The sequence below is a fragment of the Rhagoletis pomonella genome, unplaced genomic scaffold (genome assembly GCF_013731165.1).
Source record: "Rhagoletis pomonella isolate Grant_MI unplaced genomic scaffold, Rhpom_1.0 Rhpom_scaffold_00004, whole genome shotgun sequence".
Taxonomy (NCBI): Eukaryota; Metazoa; Arthropoda; class Insecta; order Diptera; family Tephritidae; genus Rhagoletis; species Rhagoletis pomonella.
In genome coordinates this window covers 3,144,612-3,166,279 of record NW_023458558.1, presented here as the reverse complement: position 1 = coordinate 3,166,279, position 21,668 = coordinate 3,144,612, and the positions used below count along the sequence as shown (strand labels likewise).

At 32.6% G+C, this 21,668-nt stretch overlaps 1 protein-coding gene across 1 annotated transcript in view; it reads left to right on the top strand.

Moving 5' to 3' along the window:
- The window catches only part of LOC118736817, a 211,066-nt gene that overhangs the window by 79,307 nt on the left and 110,091 nt on the right, over positions 1–21,668 (top strand). Inside the window, exon 4 of the mRNA XM_036466869.1 lies at positions 7,685–7,818. Coding sequence (XP_036322762.1) covers positions 7,685–7,818 — 134 coding nt within the window. The remainder of the gene's footprint in view (positions 1–7,684; positions 7,819–21,668) is intronic.

Here is a 21,668-nt window from a genome sequence, read left to right as displayed (position 1 = left end):
GCGTGTGAACAAATATACCAGCACGAAGTAGCTGCAAAAGAAACAAAAACAAACAAAACAACAAAGAATGTTAGCACCAGCAGCACCACCACCAACAGCATTGTCGGCAATGACATGAAGTATGTGGAGCGAAGTAAAATGAAGTGAAGTGGCTCAACGTGGCGGATGAGTGACATTTGCATTTCGAATTGGTGTATGATGTCGGATACATATCCACATATGTGCATACATACATAAGTATAGTAAATGCAGTGACACAAAAATATATCTATATACGTACATACATGTAGGCTTCATATGTGTATGTATGTATGTACATGTAAACGTGCTCACTGTCAGTTTTAAAAAATGTAGAAAAAATAGAGCATAAAGCGGCAGACGCCAGCCATTGTGTACTAAGCACTTGAACAATCAACCAGCAATAATGACTGGGCTTACACTTGCGTTTTCTTTTCTCGAAAAGAATGTCACCTTGTTATATGGCAACATTTTCCGAGTGCAACATTTTAACGAAGGAGCAGGCAATATGCATGTGAAGATGCTGAGAAAAGAACATAAAAACTTGACAGCCCTGGCCCAGGGCAGAATAAATGTAAGATTATTTCGAGAAAAGAAAACGCTATAGGTATATACTATCAAGAAAGGCGGTTGAAAAGTTGAAACAAAAAAATATAATAAGTTTTGGGTCTTGAAGATTTACAGTTCAGCAATATTAAAAAAAAATTTAAGTACGCCTGGGCCACACTGGAGAAGTGAAACTTACGTTACACATCTAGTTTGTCTCATAACCATACACAAACATATGTATGTATGTATGTACATATGTACATCTGCTTTTGCTTAAGGCTATACTTTTTGTCTTTTTTCTATCAGTATATATTGATCTCTACCTCTACCATGTTCGTTCTAATGACATTTGTTATTCTGTTTTTCTTTATCTTTATACTCTATCAATAACAAAATCGATAGTAACATCCATACAAATCTCGATAACAAACACGATAGAATTCCCGATACCAAAATCGTAAAAATTTTCTTAGGAAAGTCGATAACAAAATCGATAAAAATATCGGTTATAAAATCGATAAAAATGTCAATAACAAATTCGATAGAAATACTGATACTAAACTCTATAAAAATGTCGATAAGAAAATTGATGAAAATATCGATATATCGACGAAATCGATAAGCTCCGAAAAACCGAAAATGTCTAAATCGATAAAAATATCGATAACAAATTCGATTAAAATATCGATAACAAAATTGGTAAAAATATTGATAAAAATATCGGTAACAAAATCGATAAAAATATCGACAACAAAATCGCTAAAAATATCAAAAACAAATTCGATAAAAATATCGATAACGAAATCGATAACAAAAATATCGGTAAGAAAAAGAATAAAAATATCGATATCAGAATCGATAAATATCGACAGCCAAATCGATAACGGAAATATTGATGAAAAACCAATAAAAATATAGAAACAAAATCGATTAATATCGATAACAAAGTCGATAAAATATCGATAAAAATCGATAAAAGTCGATAAAAATATCGACAACAAAATAGATTAAAAAGCCGATAAAAAATATTAATGAAAAAATCGATAAGTTCTGAAAAAACCGAAAATCTCTAAAATCCGGAAATAGTTCCCAGACTAAGTCTCTGTGTATCTATATACATACATATATCCTTTTCTTTATATCTATCTTTCTATATCTATATTATATCTTTATAAATATAATTACCTTTGTATTCATCTTTCTTCCCCTATCTTCATCCTCATATTTTCCAATATTTATCTTTCTTTTTACCTTTATGCTTCTTAGTTTCTTCATCTACACCTTCACCCTTGCATACATTTAAGAAGCACCTGTTTCCCTCCCAATCATTTCCGTGTGCAATTTCCGTTGAATTTGCCAATTAACTCCCAATCAATCAACCGCCGCTAAAGAAGTTTCACTTCAAAAACACTTATACCGTTGGGAACAAACTAATATTTAGGTTAGCAATATTTTGAACAGTTTTCGTTACTACTCGTTTGTTTATTACGTTTCCATAAAAGCCTAATTCATTATATATTAAATACCATACGCATAAGAGACAAAATTTTCCAAGAGTACTAGGAAAAACTTTATGTCAGCATTTTGTTCAAACTCCACCACGTTGCTACTTCTCAAAAGAATTTTTTTCTACTGCGGTGTTTTGTCAAGTTATACGAGTTTAACTTTTACGTCAACAGCAACCTGCCCGGATATGTTTTGCGTTTTCAAATCTTGGAAACTATATATCAGATTAACTTGAAATTTTATGATAGCCTCAACAAAAGTACTGCATACTATATTCCCAAGTCTAAGAGGGATGCAACCACCTGGATCAGAAATCTGGTCACTTTTCGACTTTTAGCCCGGGTACGTATGTGAAAATGCAAACGTCAAAAACGGCAAAATGTAACCTTTACCAATATAATTTTTTCCGCCGAAATCCCACTGTGCGTCGTAACGAAGCCGATTCGAATTCGTGCTCGCTCTGTGGCAAATTGGTTATGTATTCAAAGGAAGAATTCTGTGCTCGTATGGAATAGTAGCTTGCGTGGAAAAGTTGGCTTTAGTATAATGCGGCATTCGCAGCATATGATTGCGAGTGACTCACTAGCGCCGAGCCGTCGAAGAGCTTTTGGCATATAAATGCGCAAGAAATAGTTCCGATACTAGCCAGACCATATCATTATTAAGTCTCATCAAAAAATTCCTTGTCGTTTAAAGAATAAAGGTAATGATGCCACATCATACTAAAGCCAGCTTCCCGACATAAGCTACTATTCCATATGAAAACAGAATTAATAACGTATGTATCTTGCTAAATATTTATAAGCAACAAGAAAATAAATAAAAACTTACCAGTTAAACAAATTTGGTTGTCGCTCCACTCTCTTGGTCACTTTACTTTCCTCTCTAGCACAGTGCGTAGGCAACTGGCTGAGTCAGTGGTGATCGTCGGTTCGAATCCTACTGAAAGAAGTCTGATGACGAAATGTGGTGATTTCCGAAATAGCTATCACCTCTACCATTTTTTTTTCAAATTATTGTTGCTTTTCCACAATAAGTTTTCACAAAAAACGGCCTCAAGCTCATAAAAATTGTTGAATATAATTTCCTCTCTAAATGTATTTCATTTAAGTATGTTTGAATAAATTAGTTTCTATTTCTCCACTTTGGCACGTCTCAGCCGAGAACACTCAGTTGGTCAATAATAGAAAGCAAATACTTTATCTATTTGCTAACGATTGTAAGCATATATGTATGTACATTAAGGCGTATCACGAACAAAAATTTAGCATTTGTCAGTGTAATAAATTAGGCATCAGCTAAAAACAGCTAAATTACGGTTTTTGCTATAACTTTCTTATTTTATGTCTGAGTTTTAAAATCTTTATGTTGCCGAAAAGGCCTCACTCCGAAATAACATCCCAAAACGATTACGACCTTGCTAATATCGCTTAGGCTTTATTCACAAACAAAAAAGTTATAATGTTTTTAAAATCTGGCAAAACCCACCACTTAGCAGTTACTAATTTTGCGCTTTAATGAATAATTATGCGAATCAAAATGTTTCCTGGATGAAAGAAATATCCATTATTTTCAACCGTGGAACGAATTATTAACGTAAATTTCGACTTTGGTGAAAATCTTCGTAGCAATGTCATCTACTAAGTCCTTTCTGGAGGTGGTGCTGATTGTACGTCAAAATTTTCTTGGAACTCTCCTTCACTAGCTTTACTATGGGCATATCCAACTGTATATGGTCGATATTTAATTAGTAACTTTTACTGTCTCCGGTATTTTTTCGATTGCAATCTCGCATCCTTTGTTATCAAGTAATAATAACTGCCTCGATCCGCCTTGGTTAAAAAAAAAAATTCATTGAGCTTGATGGTATTCCCGCTGTGTCGATAGAGTTGAATATTTGCCAAAATCTATTCCAATTTACATAAAGAGATCCGGAATACCCATTCTTTGTCTTTAGAACTAATTTTCGATTTCTGGGCACACTTGCAATGCGGTTTAAATAAATTAAATATTTTGTTACAACCAGATTTGTTGGGAACTTATTGCTGAACATATTCTTTGATTCATTAAATAGGTTTTATAGTAGCGATCTTGTCTTCAGTTAAACTTCACACTTTTAAGAAAATTAATTTTTGATTGCAAGTGCTTTTTTTATCTTATATGTTGTGATCCGGCGTAAGCTACATATGTATATATACAAACATACATATATGCATACTTATTTATGTACATACTTATGTATTGGTGTACTGTAAATATTCACACTTCAACACCGGTTTGGCAAGTCAAACAAATAGGTAGATACCCGCGTATATCCGTATGTACATAAATATCTGACTATTTGTACATACATATGTATGTACATATGTATATGCGACCAAAGTAATTTCAACTATCTTCAGATTGAGTATTTGTATATTTTGTAAACAAATGTTTTCGTTTAATTTTCACCCGTCTTGGCATGAAATACGTAAATAAAATATGTGCATACATATTTGATGTTTTCCAAAGTAGGTATGCAATGTGTACTTGCAAATAGACATACATACATACATATGTATGCATATTTGAAATTATACATATAATCTATACATATACATATGTACATACGTATAGTAAATACTCTTGCAAAAATATTTAAGGAAAACATAAAATATTTGTATTGAAAGATCCGCATACCGGTAGGAACATACACATACATATACCTTGTTATGTAAATAGTATATCTACCCAGCTAGCAAAATTGCTAGAAATCTGTTAGATATCCGTCAGACTCGTCGGGAAAAAAGTCAGAAATCTGTATGATTTTGGCCGATATCGGTCAGAGAAGGGTATGGGGAGGTTGACAAGAAATCTAACCGACACGACGTGGGAAAGTCTGACCGACGACTCTGACGGATATCTAACAGATACTTGACCAAATAATCATGGGAGATAAGAATTACCAGACGTGTATGGCAGAAATCGGACATAATTCGATCAGACATATCGGATAAGGAAATAAAAAAAATTCTCCAAACATTTCGCACAGAAATCTGTACGAAACCTGTAAGACTTGTCTAAATAGTCAACTTTTTATTCCGACTTGTCTGATATCAGAAATTGTCTAGCAAATGTGCTAGCTGGGTATGTTGATATTAAGGTGAAATATACAGTATTGGCCATTACAATAGCACCCCCATTTCAAAGTGATATTGTTTGCCACTTGTCACAAAACTCACATAAACTCAAGCTTAAAACTTTTAAAAAGACCGCAAAAATGTGCAACAAATTTTCACCCAAATTTTAAACATTTTTCTCAGAAGCGGTAGAATTTTTTTGAATGCGCAGTTTTATAGCCCATTAAATTTTAGCCTAATAATGTGCAAGTTTCAAGAGCCTAAAAATTACCGTTGATTTTTTAGAATTTTTTTCGCCGAGGATTTTGCGGGTTTCTGCCATATAAAAATAAATTGTGTTTGGTCCATATATGGAAGCAAATGAGACAAAAAAAAATCTAAAAAATCAACGGTAATCTTTAGCGACTTGAAACTTGCACATTATTGGACAAAATTGAATGCGCTATAAAACTGTGTACTCAAAACAATTCTAGGGCTTCTGAGAAAAAAGTTTGAAATTTAAGGGAAAGTTTGTTGCACTTTTTTGCGGTCTTTTAAAAAGTTTAAAACATTGGTTTATATGGGTTTTGTTGGAGAATGAACTGTATTTAAATTAAAAATTCTTAAAAACAAATAATTAAACATAAGTGACAAACAATATCGCTTTGAAAGGGGGGTGCTATAGATATGTCCAATACTGTATATTTACGTACACACGTAGCGACTCAAACGTGCATTTATGACTTTATGGCTAGATACGTCTGTGTCTTATTTTTGGACAGAAATATTTGTTCTATTGTTAATTCGATCGTTTTTTTGTAAAAGAACAGGCTTTAACACAAATGCAAAAAAAAATACAAAAAATTTTTTATATTTTAATTTTTTGCTATATTAAAGTTGGAGTGTTTTTAAAGCACGAAGCGAATTAAAATGAAAATATTTTTGGAAAATTAAATCAAAATTAAATTCACATGTGTCGGCGTTTTGTTTTTGTAATTTTTTCTTTGTTTTATATTTTTTTTTTAAGATTCTCTAGAAAGATTTTGAGTATGCAGTTTTATAGCCCATCAAGTTTTAGCGAAACAGAGTGCAAGCTTCAATTTGATTTTTGAAATTTTTTACTGCCATTGCTGCGTAGCACACAAAATTATGTACTTATGTACAGTATCGGTCATATCTATAGCACGCCATTTCAAAGTGATATTGTGTGCAACTTATGTTTACTTATTTATTTTTGAGAATTTTCAATTAAAATACACTTCTTTCTCTAACAAACCCAATATAAACCCAAGTTTAACAATTTGTAGAAAACTTCAAAAAAGTGCAACAAATTTACACCTAAATTTCAAACTTTTTTCTCGGAAGTGGTTGAATTTTTCTGAATACACAGTTTTATAGCCCAATCAATTTTTGTCTGATAATGTGCAAGTTTAAAGTGACTGAAAGTTATCGTTGATTTTTTGGAATTTTTTTCGCCAAAGGTGTTGCGGTTTTCATCCATATACAAATAAATAGTTTATTCATTATATGGACGCCAATGCGACAAAAAAATTCTAAAAAATTAACGGTAATTCGTAGCCACTTGAAATTTGCACATTATCAGACTAAAATTGCAGTGGCTAAAAAACTGTGTACTCAAAAAAATTCTAACACTTCCGAGAAAAAAGTTTGAAACTTAGGTGAAAATTTGTTGCACTTTTTTGAAGTTTTCTACAAATTGTTAAACTTGGGTTTATATGGGGTTTGTTAGAGAAAGAAGTGCATCTTAATTGAAATTTCTTAAAAAATAATTAAATAAACGTATGCGGCACACAATATCACTTTGAAGTGGCGTGCTATAGACATGACCGATACTGTATGTCGAACAATTTTTTTTTTTATACGAAGAAACTTCTCATTCAATCAGACATTTAAAATGACCTTAAAAAAAAAGTTTTGATCTTTTTTTCTTTTTTGATCTAAAAACCGCATGCAGCTTTAACATAGAAAAAATTTAAAATTTGTTTTTGCTTGCGACCATGGAAATGAATTCTTTGACGCAAGAAAAGCAAAAATACGTATTTAAAACATTTTAAAAGCGCATTGTATACTAGTTTCAAGTCAAGAATAAAGAAAAAAAAGTTAATCTTATATTTTTAATGGACATTTTAAAAGTACAGATAAATCTTTTTTCTGAATTCCTCATACCAAAATCTTTAAAACACCGTTACATATATTACCCTATCTCTTCTAAGTATTTTTCGATATATTTGATTTTGTACGCCTTTTTTCCAAAATGGAATACAATGTGGCGCTTGGTTTTTTGTAAGAGAATATATAGCTTAACTAAATTGAAATCGACTGAAAATGTGTTTGTTTATTTGTTTGTGTCAGGTGTCAGTTAAAAAGAAAAAAAGTGTAAAATTATTAGCATATCTTTTTACAAGACTAAAGAAAACTACTGCAGCATAATAGAATATTTATTATGTATGGAAATTAAAGAAGCAAATGTTTTTTCTTTTTATCTCGCACAGAATTTCCTGAGAAACGTCCCCAACTCTTTACCGAACATGCGCGCTATGAGCCGGGTGATATTTTACGCGCCAACTGTAGTACACCGCCGTCGCGACCGCGCGCCGATTTGCATTTCACACTTAACCATATACCGGTAAGTAGAAAATTATATTTTTAATTTGAAATTATAAACACAAGTTTACATACATTTGAATCGGTTAATCAAATTATCAAAGGGAATAAATCGGTATTTTTCCGATATGGCAAATTTAATGCAGTTCAACAGAGCTTCTTCAAACGAACCGACCTGCCTCAAAATTGTCATATCGAAAAAATGCTGACTAATTCATTTTAATGTGAAACTAAGAGTTCAATTGCTGCTGGTCTCCAATTAGATCAAAATGTCATTGAACTTTCACCTCCAATTTATTATATTTAAATTAGCTTGAAAATACCAAAAAAATAGCAGCTAAGAAGTGCACGCTAATTAATAACTCATTTATGCTGCTATATAAAGTTGGAAAATATATATATACCTTTAATCAATTAAATTTCACGCAAATCATTAAGAAAAGTAACAATGTTTATCCTTATCCAATTATTAATTACTGGTCGCAAAAAAAAAATACATTGCGTAGCAATATTGCACGTGCCAGTTTTTCAGTGTGGCACATGACGTTGCATTTTCAACTTACCCGGACACAACGTTCTTAGTAGTTTTTCGGACGTTAGAGCACGGTTGCACGTGAGTTGACGTCTGTCACGTATCATTAATTTGCCATTGTAGATTAGAGTGGGAAATGTGATGATGTTGTTGACACCAGAACATTTTTTATTATATTTTTGTGTGTGAAGTTTTCGTGTACTTGTTGGCTGGCTTAAAGTAAAATAGAATATTATATATAGCCGAAAAATATATGGGATGTGGGCGTGGTTATTGTTCGATTTTAAAAATTTTCAGCCGTTTAGTATGTTTTCCCAAGCCCAACAACTGCGCCATGTTTGGGCGAAATAGGTGGAGCGTTTATCAAGATATACATACATATAAGTACATGTAATCAAAAGTGGGCGTGGCCACACACATTTTCCCAAAAAATTATAATATCCTTATTTCTAGTCTAAAAATTATTTAAGGAGTTCACAAGGTGTTGTATACTGTCGTACTGTTGTATGTCATAAACTTTAAACGGCGAAAACTATATTTAAGGAATTCGCAAGCTAACATAAAAGTTTTATTATGAAATTTCACACAATTAAAAAATAGTTGGTGGTGATTTCAAGTCCTCTAAACATTTATTTAGCCGTTAAAAACTTTACAACATACAAGAATACGACAAGTACGACACCTTGTGAACCACCCAATTGTAAATATATATTTAGAGCAGCTATGGTCAGAGGAGCTTTTACTCTGCAACCGTGTATACAAAATGTATAGAAAGTAGGGCTGTGCGATTATTCGATTACTCGAGCAAGTTGGTTAATCAATTATTCGGTTAATCAATTACTCGAGTAATCAAGATTTTGATTACTCAAAACGATGATTAATCGAGTTACTTGAAATATGATTACTCAAAAAAATAATTTTGCTCGTTAAAAGAGTTTACTTTGGAAAAAGCTTATTTTCTTTTACATTCTGTATATGAAAAAATTTTTCGTTTTAATTTTTGAAAACAGAAACGTTGTTTTCAAAGTGTCAAGGAACTTTAACTACTTTATACATATGTAAAGAGATGAAATGTTGATTACTCATTTTACTCGAAATGTTGATTAATCATAAAGCAAATTACTCAAATATTTTTGTTTTTGGTTAATCAAAAATCTTGATTACTCGAGTAACTGAACTTTTGAGTAATCATTATTTCCAATTAATCGAATAATTGAGTTATTCACTTTATGATTAATTAAAATTTTGAGTAATCAATTAATCGCACAGCCCTAATAGAAAGCTTAAAAGAGCTTTGCCCGCGGGCAAGGCGGTGCCCATCACCGATTTACAGTGAATAATCTTCAGTAGATACTAACATATCGCAGTTTTCGTGTTTCTGAAAGTTACCGTTATACCATTTTTTTAGACACTCTAAATTAGAGTAGCGTTCTGAAATAGGCCTAATTTTGTTTTGACACGGTCTTTTTTGCATGGTCTCGATTTAACATGGTTTAGGAAAGAAAGAATTGATTCCGTTTTACACGTTCGATTTAGTACGCGTAAAAAAGCAATTTTATTGAAGTTGGCTTAGCGAATTAATCTTCACACGAATCTTACCAGTTTGAATTATTAGTGCAGAAGCGAAGAAGCGAAAAATACGGCGAACGAACGGTGAAAATAAATGTTAGGTATCATCACTTCCGCATTTTCGCCGTTCACTTCGCCGCATCTGTCAATTTATTGAATACATATATGGCGACTGTTATTTTCCCCCGCTTCGCCAAATGCATTCGCTTAGCAACTCATAATACCGCTCTTTATTAACCGTAGTCTTTTAGAAATCTGGTTAGGGAATTCCCCTTTATAATTTATTTTCATAGCAGCTTAAGTATGTAATTTCATATTCATGTTACTTTTACTTTAAGATTTGATTTACCTTTACACACTTTTTTGTGTGAATGACTTGTTTTAGTTATTTTTAGAGTGGGTTTTTCTATACATATATTTCAGTCTATTTCAGAAATTTTTTACTCGTTTTTTTTTCTGTAACGTATCTACCGTGTGAGAGCATTATTATTAATTATGCCAAAATTCTATTTAAATTTGTTCATTGTCGCTTCTGCTTAAAGTAATTTAATATATTTACTTGCATTGTATTTATAAACTCTATTTGCATTTAAAAACCTAAACAATTGGCAATTCTTAATGCATGCTCATCAATAACTTCGAGCAGTTCATTTGCGCTCTATTCGGCATTGGTGACCACAGGCTCGTTATCCCTATTCCAACTCATCATAAATCAAAATGCTGACTGCACGTTCTTAGCAGTTGCTAGTAACTAAATCGTTTTTTCTCCATGTGGCTAAATAAGGGTATTGCTAAACCGATTGACGGCAATCATTCATCATCGCCACTTCTGATGGTTGCTCTGCGGCGAAACGAGGTATAACTGCCAATCTTCATGGAGATTACCTTTTTATTAGCTGGGTGAAATGGGTTCGAAATTTGCTTTGAAAAGGGTCTTCCTTATGGTGAAAGTTAATGTTAGTTTAAAATTTCATCTAAGAGCTTTAAAAAAACAAAGTCCAAGTGTATAACTTTAAGACACTTTAATTAGACGATGGCAGTTTGATAAGTCAGTTCTGTTTAAATAAAATATATTAAAAGGGGATTTAAAATTCTAAATATACATATTCTTCCTTTAGCTATATACATCTAGTGCAGCGTTTCTCCATTTTCTATCTATTGCACATAACAGGATTTTTCAAGGACCTCAAAATAGCTTTTGTGTTCTTCATTCTCAATTCTCGTACTTTATCTAAGTACCGACCCTTGGAAACACGAATCACAATGTGCATGATAGGAAAATTTTAATGCCTTTAATAAGGATAGAACACTAATTATAAACAAGCAGGTGGAAAGAAGTTCTAAGGTACTTTTTAAAGAAAGCATTAACAAAAACAGAACTAAATTCAAAAATATGTAATATTTTGAGAAAGTAATCAAAGCGAAAAATGGAACACAAGCCCGCTAAAAAATAAAAGCACTCCATTTGTGCCCCTCTTTCGTTTTGACTTTAATTCTAAGCATATAAATTAAGCAAATTCTTTGAAATTCCTCGTAATGCGATTAAGTGTCTTTTTTTATTTGTTACTCTGTTTCAACCTTCTGCTGGGTGCCTCCATATACATACATAAGTATGTGTGTGTGTGTGTGTGTATAAGTACTTACTGATATGCTTATGCAATTAACATATTTATATAGTATATTATCCTGAGCGTTTGTCTTTAATTAGCAGTGCGTAAAGTCTTCCTATTTACACATGAGTGGCTGGGTGGTTGTTTGTATGCATAAACAGCGGTGCATGTATGTATGTATATGTGGATAATTTTGATGTAGCTAACAGAAATTTCTTGAGAGTTTTATTATCGTTGTGATAAATACATATATATATACGTATCTATGCCAAAAAGAAGAAGGTTGACTTGACTTGAATGCCCCATTCACTTTATTACCCAAACAAAATATAAGAAATTTTTTCATGAGACTTGGTGAGAATCCGCTGCAATAATTTATTATACATACACTGAAAATAAAATTTCGTAAAAATGCTACGAAAAACTTTCGTAATCTTGGTTTTCGTAGAGCGTACGAAACTTTCGTTCATAATACGAACACATTTTTCACAACTATTCGTAAATATAACGAAAGGAGTTTCGTAAGGCATTATTTCAGTACAATTTATGAAAACTTTCGTTTATATTACAAAACCCGTGCATAAATTAACGAACAAATCTCTGTACGAATAATAGTGTATTTGAAGGAAGGCATTCGTAATATTTACTTGTGGTTTTAAAATATACGAAGTCTACAATTCTGTATTCGTCACTTACGTGATATATGAAATTGTGTGGACATTTTTTTTTCTTTTTATGATGGTTACACTTCGAGTTATCGGCTCCCAAAAAATAGTAAAAACTAAAATTAGAATTTTAACCTCTTACTGTTTTTCGAATGTCCCGCTAAAATTAATTACTGATTTTAAAGACTTGGATGTTTATTTTGACTCCAAGCTCACCTTCACAACCCACATAAACATTATTGTTTCTAAATCATTCGCGATGTTGGCCTTTATTCGTCGCAACTGCTCGTCATTTTCCGATCCTTATACTCTTAAACTGTTGTATTGGTCTTTAGTTCGGTCGAGGTTAGAATATGCGGTATTTGTTTGGAGACCTTTTCATACAGTTCATGTGAACAGATTGAAGTCTGTTCAGAGGGCTTTTATACGCTTTGCTTTGCGTCCGTTGAAATTTGTAGACCCTATTCCGTCCTATCGTTCTCGTTGTTTGTTGATAAATCGCATGTCCTTAGAGTCCAGGCGTACTCTGTTATCGATGTGCTTTGTCTTTGATAGAATTGCAGGCTCTATAGATTGCTCTCACCTCCTTATGAAAATTGGTTTTAATTTCCCTCACGTATTCTTCGTTGTAATGAATTATTTTTTGTCGGTGTTGAAAAAACTGTTTATGGTATGAATGCTCCTTTAAAGAGGACTCTCTCCCAATTTAATGCTTATTCTTTATCTTTAGACTTCGATTTTTCTTACTCAAAGTTTACTTTTAAGAATTTACTCATAAGGCACTTGTCATAAGGGTTTCCCTTATTCTATGTATATATTTGTCATATAGTCTGTAAGCGTCCTGTTTGTTGATAATAATAATAATAATTATAAATAAATTGACGTTTTCATACATTTATGAATTTATAAGCCTTCTTTAAAGCTACTTTAATTTCTATGAATAAGGCTATTAGAGTGTGATCTGCATTAGTTCGGGTGGAACGTAAACTTGTTCAAATATGTATACCTTGCACTAAGTATGATGCTACGTGTAGGTTAAAAATTGGTTGGGCACCGACCGTTTCAAAATCTCCACTCAAATTCTGTCCAGTGACGATTTTGTAAACAGTTTGTGTCTACACTCTGAAACCACATGCTTATATTGCAGAAGAACAGTCGGTTTATTTTAATAGTCTTCGGGAAAATTTAGACAAAGGAGAAGTGATCGTACAGTGTGATTACGCAAAATTATATGTAGTTTTGTTGTCCAAAGAGCCACGCAGGCTTTCCATCTTTTTATTTTATTTTTTTTCAATACGAAAAAATACTTTAGAAAAAACTTAATTTTAATTTGTACTATTCTTTGGAAGCCCACAACTCGAAAGGTAACCATCATATAAAGAAAACAAATATGCACACAATTTCATTTTTCGGACAGGTACAATTGCTCAAAATATGAAGGAATTCTAAAGCATCACACTTTTTCTCTGTTCGCTTGACGCGAAATGCCCTAAAAACATATTTTTTAAACACGTACAATATACGAATATTTTCGTGCAATATAATAAATTTGCCGGCAGTTTAATATTTCATCGTACACGGTTAAAAATTTCGGTTTTAATTTTAAACTTTTTGGGCTACATATATGACCAAACTAAATTCAGTTTCAAATACAAACCTTCCAAGTTTAAAAACAAGGGAGCACATATGTTGGGTTTAGAATTTAAACAATTCGGTTTAAATGTTAAACCCAAACATTTTCATAATTAAGAATAAAAAAAAACAAAAACAATCTTAAATTTCATGCTCCGTCTGGTTGGGATTGAACCCGGACAGCTTTGGTAGCAACCAATTGTATCAAGCATCTTTGCACACTCAGCTACAGCCACGCATGTAAATGTGCTTTCATATGTTGAGTTTGAATCAACACCACAATTCGCTGTGCAAACATATTCTATTTCGGTTTAGATTTTAAACCAAAGTTTCTATATTTGAAACCTAGAATCTAGAATTAAAACATTTTGGTTTGTTTTTTAAACCACGAACTTTTTGGGCTAAAATTTAAACCAGACTATATTAAAAATTGCGTAAAACTATTGACCGGTTTAAAAAGTAGACTATAAAAGTTTAAAAAAGGCAGTAGTCCCAGCGCGGTTTAAAAATTAAACCCAAATTTTTGACCGTGTATTTGTATGTACCGCATACATTGCGAAATTACCTGTTGGCTGCTGTGAGACGTTTAATATAAATTTAAACGTTTTTCAGAATAATTTTCTGGGTAAAAATTCAATAAAAAATTAAATATCAATTTGTGATTTGGTTTTTATAATCCTTCGCGGAGCTATCGATTAATTGTAAACATTGCTACCTGTGATTGCTGGCTGGCACTGGCGAGTGAGTGAATTTTAATAATATTTTTTGTTTTTTCTTGCTTTTGTTTTGTTGATTTTTATTGTTGTTGTTTTATTATCATCATCAGAAAAAAATCAAACACTGGTGTGCGTGCGCTACAACATTAGAGAAACAGAGAATAAATAATTGTTTTCGTTTGGTAATTCGTTTGGTTATTTCGATAAATTTACGATAAAAATAGAATAAAATGGTTTTGTTGTAATTCGTAGTATGGGCTTTACAATGTGGCGAATAAGAGCAACAACCATAAGTTTTGCGAAAACAGATTTTAAATAAGTATACGAATAATTTTTGTGCATTTTACAAAAATTTCGTAAAAAAAACATTGAAATAGTACGAAATCCATTAATAAATAGTAAGAACACACTCGCAAAATATACCAAAGATCTGATGTCTCATATTTTCGAAGTATGTACGAAAATGGTTTTGTAAAATTAACGAAAACTTTCGTGGCTGAAAATTATGAAAAATTTCGTAATATGTACGCAAGTTTTCATTATATCTGCGCAGATTTTATTTTCCGTGTAGTCTTCTACGTAAATTTCATGTCTAATATGAGTCCTTTACACTTAAAAATTCTCCTTAAAAGGTATATCTACACGCTTAAAAAGTAGCGGGAAGAATGTGTGAAGCCTACATTTTCTTATAAAGCGAATTTCTTCGATTTTGCCGAATTTTTTCAGACTCTCATTCTCTCTGCCCAATTTTTAGGCGTGACCATGTTAGAGCGCATAATATCCATTAGTGTATTAGGATATTTACCTTAAATTGCAATTTGCCGGTCGTCGGCGTAAGCGTGGAGGTGGCAGCCTCCTCTCTATAAAGCCAGCAACAAAGAAACGTCCATCAATCACAAAAAAAAGACAAATAGTCGATTTTTTTTTTTAATTTCTTTCATCGTATTATTCCTTACTTTCCTTCCTGAAGTTCACGTAGGTACATATATATATGTATGTAGTACATACTATATACGTATATTGATAAGAATGTTAAAACCATATAATTTGAAAACAAAGGCAAATAAGCACTAATGTGAAAAAAGCATGCGCCAAAAGTGCCACACAAAATTTAATATCGCCTGCGGTACTTCAAAGCTTGAGATATTTACCATAATAAAGTTAATGACACGTTTGCGTAGTCTATTAAATGAAACAGTAGCAGCATACACACTAACATGTTTATATGTATATATATTTTTATTGGTGTACGCTTTTGTACATATTTGTACATATGTGTGCACGTGCTTCAGGCACACGCTGATTTAGATGTGTAACACAAAATCTTAAAATAATCTGATGCGTGTAAAATAAATTACATGAGCAGCAGTCAACGCGGCAGACTTACTTATACATAAGTCAGTATGTTCATACATACGTACATATGTGAACAAGAAAATTATCAACATCTAAACATACATAAGTACATATATATGCATGTCAGTACGTAGTCCATCTACGTATTCGAAATGTAAGCTCATTTATCGTACAGTTCAGCGATATCAGCTCACCGCGGCGTATACGCAATTTTAAATTTTAAGTATTCTGCATATACATACATACATATGTAGTTATGTTAGCTTTCAATGTACATAGGTACCTGGCTTATGCTCTTAAAATTAAATTAGTTCATTTTTGGCACACACATCATCTATTTGTATATCTTAACCAGCTCAAAAGTTATATAGAAAACTAGCTTATACCAGCGGGTTTCACCCTACGTTTTTATACAAATATGAAAAATAATTTACTGATGTTTTATTTTATTTCTGTGCCATTTCGTTATAGCTCTATATTTTTTAAGCTAGTTAAGGTATTTAGGCCGTTTTAAACTATGAAATAAAAAAATCTCGTCTGCACGCTAGGCATACGAAAGACACCAATCCCTCTAAGTTAAGCTTAAAATGGTTCCAGGGATACACCGCGTGAATGTGTATCCTTCTAGTAGGTGCCACGGCTGGTTCCAGTATTTCCAACTCAAATTTAGTCCTGGCCTTGATAAAATACCACTTCTCATTTCCGTCGCTAAATTCCTCAAGAGGTATGTATGCATCATGAGAGCTTTAGATTATAAAGCCGAAGCCTCTCTCTCCCCCTTTTCCATTAAATGCAATTTTTTCTGTCAGTACTTCACTTATAAAATAAATATCCATAACAAATTTAAAATCCCTTCAAAGATATGTTTTAAGAAACCTTTAGTAATTATGAGAGGACACATGCCTCCTTTTTTAATAACACATCCAAACATCCAAACATACAAACTTTCACATTAGTAGGATAGTATTAAAACTGAAAACACTGTAACACTTGGTAAGTGATGTGTTATAAAAATGGTACAAGTGTAATGCTGGATAGTGCAATTGCATAATTTAAAAGGATCGAATGTAATGCACAATTTATCGGTTCTTTGTTTTGGTAAAAAGTTATCGACCGTACCGCTAGCATTGCGTAAACTCTGACTGAGGACATATCTTCTCGAATTGACAAATAAAATTTGAACTGCATCAATCAACTTCTGACTTTTAAAATTTAAATCGTCTCCTTTGGCTCAAAATAAGCTAACTGAAATCTCGCAGCTTAGATTCAATAAGGAAAATATGAAGGAATAAATAACATTTTGTATATTTCTCATTGGACATTTTTTCTTTAAGTAGCCTATTTTTTTTCTACATGTGTTTAAGGAAGAGTTTACCTCTATTGTCCGCCTCGTACACTTACTCAAATACTCAAATTCACACTCACTGCACACGCCAGCTGAGACAATAATGCCCTTGACGACCCTTACCTACAACTTAGATATTTAACGCAAGCACCACTACGGAATAAGAAAGCTAAGCTTAAAGGCGTTAGAGCAGAAACGAAAGAAAACCATTCTCTGAACAACTTAAAGGAGAATAATAAAAAAAAAACTATGCATGGGAAATTGTTGAAAGCGAAAAGAACAGCGGAGAATTACATGTGAGGTCAGCTGGTTAAGAATGTGCAAATGAAATATACATAATTTGTCAACTGTCAAAGAGGGTGGCAGAGGGCAAACGACTTTGGTAAGGGCGAGAGAAGTTGACAGCAACTACATATGTGTGTGTACATACACACAATTAAGTTTACACTTAGGGGCAAACGACGTCGTAGGGAGCGACTCAAGTGGAATAATAATTTCAGCATTCAGAAGATGATGGTGTGTACATATGTACATACAAACATACATACGTATATATCGATGTGTATATAATAACATCTAAGAAGAAAATAAAAGCTAAGAAACATATGTATGCGTATGCATGTTGAAACACTATTCCGAATGTCCAAAGTACTAGTTGTGAACTAGAATACTACTATTTTCTAAAATACTACTATTTTCTAAAATACTACTTTTTTCTAGAATACTACTATTTTCTTCTATTATTTACTCCACATCCCGCCACGGTAAAGTTGTTGAGAACGATGTCGCTTTTTTTTTGGGTAGAAGCTGGAACAACTACAACTTGCACGTTAGCAAGGCCTCTGAAATCAATCCGAAATAGTCAGGCAATGCATCAGCACCAACCAGTATAAATACTAGTGGCGGCATACCAGTTGACGGTAGTTTAAAAATAAATCTGCTAATTTTTTAAAGCACTTTTTCAAATAACTGATTTGGCTTGGCTTTTCACTGCAGGGTTCATTGGTTTTTGTTTTCACAGCAGGGTTCATTTTATAGTACATAGCAGCATCCTAGACGAAGTGTGAGTGGGTGGAACATTAAAACAAATGAATGTAGCGACAGTGACATTTCATCTTTTTGATGATTTGCGAAGTAAGTAGCTGATGACTGTTTTTTTTTTACATATTTTCATTTGTCTCACTGACATATGTATGTGCATACATAAGTCGCTTGAAATATTACAACTTTCTTATTACAAAAGCAGTTTCAAGAAGCTCATTCCCATTCGCATTTAGTGAAACTTCTTTAATTTTCTATGTGACGTCAAAAATTATTTTACCACTCAAACCAATGGTAATAAATCAACGCCAACTTGAAAGCGCTAAACAAAAAGTAAAATTGTTCCACTATTAGTACACATTCACATGCATACATACATGCATATATGCATGACATCTTGAGCTGCTTTCTCTTGGAAACTATGTAGTTTACGCTTAGGGAATAATGCAAGCGATGGAATTGGAGTAGTGGTGTTGATCCCGTCTGTTGGTGAGCATCAAGGCAGGCAAAATTATCAGAATGTAGCAATGAAAAACTTTAACTTTGTTATCACCATGCAAGATAAAAGAAGGAAAGAAAGCAAAACAAAACAAGTAAGGACAGTGCTGTCTTCGGCTATGACGAGGGCTTCATTTACCTTGCGTGAACATCAGAAAATTTTACATCAACCGATTACAGCATTTGAAATTAATTCAACATTCAGATAGAAGAGTTACATATATAAAAACTCAAATGCCGAATAATCAGTGGTATAGGGGATATACATTAGGGTGCTTTTTTTTTTGCGACTATTTTTTTTTTTTTCGGTCCCATCGTGAAATTTTGTTGGAAATACCCAAAAAAAAATTCCCTGAAAGTTTGAGCCCTTAATATTAATTTTAAGTACTCGGCCAAGGCGTGTGAAGGTTTTCCATTTAAAATACATGGGAACTTTGATTTTTTTTTTTAATTTCTATAGCTCAGCGGCATTTAATGGTATCACCTTGTCCAAAATGGGGATTTTCTCAGCATTAAATGCTCTACAAAAGTGCCCACTGCGGCGAAGTCGTAACTCACACATAATTTTACGTGATTTTTGATAAAAATTTAAAACTTCATAAACTTAAAATTGAAATATCTCAAGCAGTATTGAAGTTAGCGATTAAGCGATTTTTTGTAGGAAATAAAATTTCCTACAAGTTTCTCATTTACATTTTTTCTATAACTCTTGTCATTTACGAGATAAATGCGAAAAAACGTAAATTTCAGGAAAAAATCAGGTTTAGTGGCCCGTACTACCTCGCCGGTGTGAGTTACGACTTTGCCGCAGTGGGCACTTTTGTAGAGCATTTAATGCTGAGAAAATCCCCATTTTGGACAAGGTGATACCATTAAATGCCGCTGATTTATAGAAATTTAAAAAAAAAAATCAAAGTTCCCGTGTATTTTAAATGGAAAATCTTCACACGCCTTGGCCGAGTACTTAAAATTAATATTAAGGGCTCAAACTTTCAGGGAATTTTTTTTTGGGTAATTCCAACAAAATTTCACGATGGGACCGAAAAAAAAAATAGTCGCAAAAAAAAAAACCACCCTAATATACATATCTAATCTAAATGATTCCCACATAGGTTTTTTATGATTGATAAATAAACAAGTCAAACAATTAAATGCTTTTAGCTGCCTACACAAAGGAGTTCTATCTGCACAATCATTGGTATAGAGAATATAGCTTATACAGCATCGATCTAGCCGATTTTCTCAGTACATAAATGAACAAAAAAAAATATCTGTTGTAGGGGTGCGATTTTGCAGGTTCCGACAAATGATAAATTCATTATAAAAATACATTTGATTAACAAATTTCAGTCGGATATCTCGAAAACTGAGGAACTACATTGATCATTTTGTTATACATTCTCATCTATAATATATCTCTTCTTCTTTCGTTACTTACAAGCAGCAGACCAAAGCTATGATACCATTTCGGTGTTCATGAAATGTATAAAACCAGAAGAAATAAAAACTATGTGTATGCATACATATGTATATTCAGTATGTCGCATGTCTAATGCCAGTATGTCAAATATAGTACATTTTACTCGCTTGGCACTGTTTTATGAGGCTCATCAATCGACTTGATGTTGTTAAATCACAAAAAGATTTGCTCTTTTAGAGGGATAAAAGCAATAAATGAAAGATTCTAAATGCGTCCTTATTTATGTATGTATAATTTGACATATGTACATACAAACATATCGTCGTTTAAAGTACAAAACCGCGTATCAACAAAATGCAAAAACGGCGTATGTGAGGTTGCATAAATTATTTTCTAGATAGTAAAAAACATATTTTTCAAAATGGTTCTCTTTTTTATAAAGCTCGCGCATTTCTGGCTAGAATATTTCAGCACGAATGGATAAGGATTGAGCCAAGAGCTTGTGTGAGCAAATCCAATTTTTGGCAGCAAATGTCAGTTATGCGGTTTTGCAGAATGACGATACGCGGCTTTTTATTTACTTTAGACGAAGATATGCAAGTATGTACATACATACTAAGTATGTAAATACGTATGCAACAAAAAAGTGACTTTCTATGGGCGTTAAATCAAAGTGATGATTGTGCTTGCTAATTAAGTTGGATTTTTTCTTCGATAACCACCCATTTAATATGCGCACAAAATACTATTTTATTGTTATTCTCCGATACTTATGCGTCATTTAAACTAGATAACGTTGTATTCTTACACGATTCTGCTGCATATTTATGCCTCGTAATGAATTTCTTAGAAAATATTAGAAAAATTGTACAACGTTTAACAATTAAAACTTAAATCAAAAGACCTGCTTCCTTTTAGCTTCACTCTAAACCCTTGTGTTCGCGGTAGATAAATCTCGCTAGAGTTTTTCTTAGATAAAAAGCTCTCCAGTAGTGCAATTTTTCGACAAGAACAAGGCAAATGTCTTTAATAAAAGATGTTTCCTATTTATCTGTCCCCAACGCAAAGCTTCCCTGCACTCATCATCGATCAGATTTTTCCCAAGATTTTATTTCTTAAATACACACATATGTATATATATATACCTACATATATGTATATATGTACATTTAATACGTATCTATGTATGTAGATATGTAACTAAACATGTAGAGTTCTTTGTGAAAACAAGCAAAAATTTGCATAATTTATTTAGACAAGAAGGGAACGTAACACGTTTTTTATTTCATAAGGGCAAAGCAAAGATTGGGCTGAAAATTTTTGAAAGGTCCATCTTCCATCCTAAATGGTTCAGCTGCCATTTTTCGCAACAAGCCTGCCATTAGTTTTGTGTAAGTATTTGCATTTTGTTTTGTATCTTTTTTTTTAATTTTCTATGAACAAGCCCTTCTTTTTTTTTAAGTTGAGACTCTATTCATTCCAAAGAAG